Genomic DNA, 5,881 nt, shown 5'->3' with positions numbered 1-5,881 from the left:
AACTCTTTGGCAACTCTTGGGAACTCTTTGAAAAAATGCATGAGAGTTCCGAGTTCATTGAAGGTTATTAAAACCACAAAATAATATTGAGACGGTGTGTATTAAATCTTGTATAATTGTGCATTCAAAAACCCTCTCACACAAATACATATACACACATATAATTAGACATGGACATATTCCTACATAAAATACTCACACGCATACAATTTAATGAAAACTTAAGGGACTGTACAAGCATTAAACATAATATTTAAAAAAAATGAATTTTTGCCGTTTTTGGCCACTAAAAATTGCCGTAGAGCCTAAAGATGTGCATTTTGAGCTTCGACCCCACTGACACTTTTGATCAGGGGTACAAAACGAACAATTTCCCAAATTTGTAGCAAATTTCACCGGAAGACCGTTTTCCATATAAAATGTGCGGGGTCTAGTTAAAAAAATAATTTTAACTAGAGGATACTTGATGTCCCTTCGAAGAAAATGAGTTAAAAAAGAATGTTTTAGTCACAACCCTGCTCCCGGAATTAGAAAATGGGCCTTTTTGCAAAAATGGGATGAATAAATGGAATTTTGCAAAAACTATTTGACCGATCGAGCCCATCTTTTGCACATCTCTTAATGATATAAAAACTCACATTTTGGGAAATATTTGTGAGATTTTATTAATTATTTAAAAAGTTATTAACAATTAAAGAAAAAGCACTTTTTCCGTTTAATTTTGCAATAACTTTTTTGTTTATATAGCAATTTTAACTTATAAAGTCTCATTTTAAAAGTGAGTTTATCTAGATCAAATCGTCTGTTGACCTTTTTTGCTAAGATTAATATTTTTTTTTACAATAACGCGTACAACGAAAAATGACGAATTTTTGACCTATTTGTTGATAAAAAACAATGACGCTATACTTTTTTCATGACCCATTTGATGAGACGCCTTTTGTACTATCATTCCCAAAACTTTTCAACAATAAAATCACACCCAGTAATTAATAAATTTCAAAATGTTTTCTTTCCTGGTTTATTAGTAAACTGGTCGTTGCTAGCCGAAGTAATATACACGACTGACTGCTGATTTTCCAGCATAAACTAACTTCGACGACAAGTTAGTTTCGTATTGCACTCAGTCGTTTCATTGATAAACTTACAGCCACTTGAAGATCATGATGGTCTTCCAGGATCCCGAGTCATCGGAGGAAACGAGATCCAACCAAACTCCGCACCCTACCAAACAGCCGTACTCTTAAACGGTACATTCGTCTGTGGCGATTCCCTGATATCAACGATTGCGGTCTTGACAGCTGCACCGTCGAGTAATTCTAAATGATCTACGTTCAAGCCTCGTACCAAGCTTTTGACTTTATTCTGTTCCAGAGCCTCATTCGTAGTGGTTGTCCTGGTGGCCCACAACTTAACCCAAGTCGAAGACACCCAGGTGCGAGTAACCAGCCTCGACTTCGTGAACCACGAGGAGTACACGGAATTCTTAGAGAACGACGTCGCGATAGTCTTCCTGCCGTCCCCCGTCACCCTTGGTGGTGCTATCCAAACTATCTCGTTACCTCTCTCTTCTGCTCCAAGTTATGAAGGCAATTCCGCCTACTTAACCGGTTGGGGAAAGACCGCAGACGACTCCGCTGTATCTCCCGTCCTAAGAGGGGTGTCCCTTGACGTCATCTCCAACGAAGAGTGCGCCGTTAGGTATATCCTCGTGAGAACGTCCAATATCTGTACCTCCGGAGTGGGTGAGTCTACTCCTCTTTCCTTTCTGTAAAAAATTGTAACTACCTATTTCTGTAGGGGTGGTAGGTGCTTGTAACAGTGATTCAGGCAGTCCTCTGGTGGTCGACGGGGTCCAAGTGGGTATCGTGTCCTTCGGTTCGGGAAGTTGCGTTGATGAGAGCCCCACGGGATTCACTAGAGTCAGTTCCTTCAGGGAGTGGATACGACTGAAGGCTGGAGTTTAATTTGTAATTGTAATATATGGTAGAATGTGGAAAGTTGAAACAATACACGAATGTAAATCAATCAAGTGTTTATTCTTTGTATTCAGTAGTTCTAATCTAATCTACCGGTTTACTGGAACGGATGTTGATATCACACTTTTTAGATTCAGGGTTAGATAAAATAGGTATTTTTTTAACTCTTTAATTTTTTTTAGGAGGTTTAAGTTTGCAATGCAAGTAACAAACATTAAAAAAGTTCTTGCGTCTTCTAAAGACCAGTTTTATTATCAATAATTTGAGGTTTGCTTATTTCTAATATTTATCTCTTTTTTAATAATAATAATACTGCCCCACAAACAAGAATCTACACAACGACATGAGTACATAGATTGTGTGTATTTTTTTTATGCTGAATCCGAATCGGCCCAAAAACCGATTTACCAAGTAATTTTTTAATAAAAATCCCTTAAATTTGGGTGAAACCACCAACAGACCAGAGTCCTACTTACCCCTTTAAGTCATACATTTCTCCATTCAATATTTTTGCCTGAATTTTGTTACCGGGGGTTTTTGGGGTCGCTGATTACGAATTTGAAGTTCAGATCCGAAAATTCCTGAATAAAAGATGGGGGATCCAATATGGCGAATGTAAAAATCGGAAAAGCATTCAGAATTTCAAGATTACGCTGAAACTTGTTACTCGTTGGCTTTCAAAGTCGCCAATCACGAATATAAAGTACAGAAAAGTTCACTCAATTTTACACAAAATGTATCAATTTGTGTCCACACCCGATCGAGTGAAATTTTCACTTATAATCTCCCTAGTGCTTGAATTATTACCGGACATTTTTCCGAAGGAACGCATTTTTTGAAAATTTTCTAGAAAAATGCGTGATTGAGGAAAAATTTCCGGACATTAATTCAAGGACGTGGGGGTTTCGGTAAGAAAATTGTACAACCAAAATTTATTTTAAAAATTTGACATGTTTCATTTGGAAACTTATTTCGCCAAAATAAAGTTGGCTTGACATTGTTTTGTGGTGCATGACATATTTTTAATGGTTCTTAATAAAACATAAAAAACAATACGTTCCTTTCACTTTAGTAATAAATGAGACATTTAATTTTTTAATTCAAATATTTACCTTTGCAATACACTTAGTATTACTAAAATAGAAGGAAAGTAAGTTTTTGTAGAAAAGCAATGTCTGTGGCAGTTTATCAAAGATTCTTATTAAAACATAAAAAAAAACATTCCTTTCATTTTAGTAATAAAAAAGGCATTTAATTTTTTAATTCAGATATTTATGTTTGCAGTATAACTCACTTAGTATTACCATTGTATAAGTAAATAAAACAGCGCATTGCATTCACTTTAGTAATGAAAAAGGCATTTAATTTTTTAATTCAGACATTTATGTTTGCAGTATAATTCACTTAGNTGAAGAGGGGGGTCAGATGAGCTTATATGTAAATTTTCAGGAAAATCCATGCTATCCGAAAAAATTGGGAGCTTTTACTTTATTTTTGCCTTCAGTGACTGGACTATTAACGGAACCACATTATGAAGTTATAAAAAGTAAAGTTTTCATATATGACATTTTATGCGTGAAAGTTGCTATTTTCTTAACCGTCATGATAATTTTTCCAGCTTGACTTGTCAAAACTGGTTCCAAACAACATTCACGTGGAGCCCATCAATTCCAGCCACCTGGACCTTCCTGGATCCAGGATCATCGGCGGCGCAGAAGTAGCTCGCAATTCCATCCCTTACCAAGTCGCCGTCATCATCAACGGCAACAGCCTATGCGGAGGTTCCCTGATCTCCGCCAGCTGCGTCTTGACTGCCGCCCACTGTACCATAAGGTAATCCATTCATCGAAGCGCTACACCTTCTCCAAAGCTAACATATCACCACTTTCCAGCGCTTCCTTCGTGCAAGTCAGACTTGGAGCTCACTACTTCAACATAGAGGAAGAAACCCAAGTACGCGTGACCAGCACCAGCATCAAGAACCACATCTACTACAGCGACGTAACTTTCGCCAACGACATCTCGGTCATCCTCCTGCCTGAGGAGGTGAACACCAACGACAATATTCAGGTCATTCCTCTAGCCCCGACCACGGCGGGTACCTTCGAGGGATCCAATGGTCTCTTGACGGGTTGGGGAAGAACCACTGACGCCTCCAATGCCGCTTCTCCAACCCTACGTGGTGTCTACGTCGACGTAATCGGCAACAACCTATGCAGGACCCTCTTCGGAAGCTTGATAACGGCTTTTCACCTTTGCACCTCGGGAACTGGTGAGTGTTATAATACGTTGCGATCCTAAGCAGTTACAAGTCTTTCCTTAGGCATCGTGGGTGGCTGTACGGGAGACTCTGGTGGCCCTCTGGTGATCGACGGAGTTCAGGTTGGTCTCCTATCCTTAAGTGCTTCCACCTGTGAGGCAGGACACCCGACCGTATTCTCCAGAATCTCCAATTTCAGGACCTGGATCACGGAAAATTCCGGCGTGTGACCGATTTTGGCAGAAATGTGACAGACGTAATATGTTGAATAAAGCACACAGAAAAAAAAACTCTTGTTTGCTGTAGTGTGTCGTTTGTTAATGTCGTCTAAATATTTGGATTTTTAGTAATAAATAACAGTTAAATTAGTATTGATAATTTACTATTAAGATTATAAGATCTACTGACATAGAAAGATAACCACCAACTCGATTTGCTACATTTTCAAGTCCCCATAAAAAGTCTGATTTAAAAGATCAACTTGTATCTGCAGATGTATATCTGAAAAGTGATAAAACAAATCTAAGCACGTAATCTCTATATTCAACGAAGCTTTTTTCTCTTTGGTAAGTGTTTTCTTTTCAACATTCTTAATAAATTACACGAGAGTTTTACCGCTGAACCGGATGCCACGTAGTATATTAGTATATTATTTGCCGTCATAGAAATTAGTATTATGAACCCCCTAAAAGGGGTTTCAATGTCTACTCTTCATTCCGTGACGACAGAAACGTTTCCTATTAAAATATCAAAGGGTCCCAAATCCAGTTATAGACCAAGAAATAGAGGTGAAAAATCATGGAGAACTCGTAAAAATTACTGGGCGTGATTTTATTGTTGGAAAGTCTTGGGAATGATAATACAAGAGGCGTCTCATCAAATGGGTCATGAAAAAAGTATAGCGTCACTGTTTTTTATCAACAAAAACGTCAAAAATTTATCATTTTTCGTTCTACGCGTTATTGTCAAAAAAACTATTAATCTTAGCAAAAAAGTTCAACGGACGATTTGATCTAGTTCATCTCATCATTCATCATTCATCACTCATCTTTAAAATGAGACTTTATCAGTTAAAATTGCTTTATAAACAAAAAAGTTATTGCAAAATTAAACGGAAAAAGTGCTTTTTCTTTAATTGTTAATAACTTTTTAAATAATTAATAAAATCTTACCAAACTCCCAAAATGTGAGTTTTTATTTCCTTAAGAGATTTGCAAAAGATTTGCTCGATCGGTCAAATAGTTTTTGTAAAATTCCATTTATTTATCCCATTTTTCAAAAAAAGGTCCATTTTCAAATGACTATTCCGGGGGCAGGGTTATTACTAAAACATTCTTTTTAGATTTATTTTCTTCGAAGGGACACCAAGTATACTCTAGTTAAAAATTTTATTTTTTTTTCAAATTTAGTTGTATACAGGGTGTCTCATAATTAGCTGCCAACCCTGAGCAGGCCGATTCTATGATCAAAACTAAGTAAAAAAGTTCATATGAACATGGGTCCGGAAATGCTTCCTAAGGGCACAGGGACCCATTGAAGAGGGAGGAATGGAAATCATTTTTTTGCAATATCTCTCAATCGCGTTGTGATAAATGAATGAAATTTGGTATACACAGCTAAATTTCAATGAGCAATTTGATGG

General features: G+C 37.1%; 1 protein-coding gene and 1 pseudogene across 1 annotated transcript in view; both read left to right on the top strand.

The window, feature by feature from the left end:
* LOC108910626 (brachyurin) overlaps positions 1-4,608 on the top strand; it is a 15,727-nt gene extending 11,119 nt beyond the window's left edge. The window contains exons 2-4 of the mRNA XM_018715304.2: positions 3,598-3,812; positions 3,872-4,251; positions 4,303-4,608. Coding sequence (XP_018570820.1) covers positions 3,598-3,812; positions 3,872-4,251; positions 4,303-4,469 — 762 coding nt within the window. The 3' untranslated portion in view covers positions 4,470-4,608. The remainder of the gene's footprint in view (positions 1-3,597; positions 3,813-3,871; positions 4,252-4,302) is intronic.
* Positions 4,609-4,939: 331 nt separating this feature from the next.
* Positions 4,940-5,881, top strand: part of LOC111692096 — a 7,612-nt pseudogene continuing 6,670 nt past the window's right edge.

Source organism: Anoplophora glabripennis, unplaced genomic scaffold (genome assembly GCF_000390285.2).
Source record: "Anoplophora glabripennis isolate ALB-LARVAE unplaced genomic scaffold, Agla_2.0 scaffold884, whole genome shotgun sequence".
NCBI lineage: Eukaryota > Metazoa > Arthropoda > Insecta > Coleoptera > Cerambycidae > Anoplophora > Anoplophora glabripennis.
This window is presented reverse-complemented; position numbering and strand designations above follow the sequence as displayed.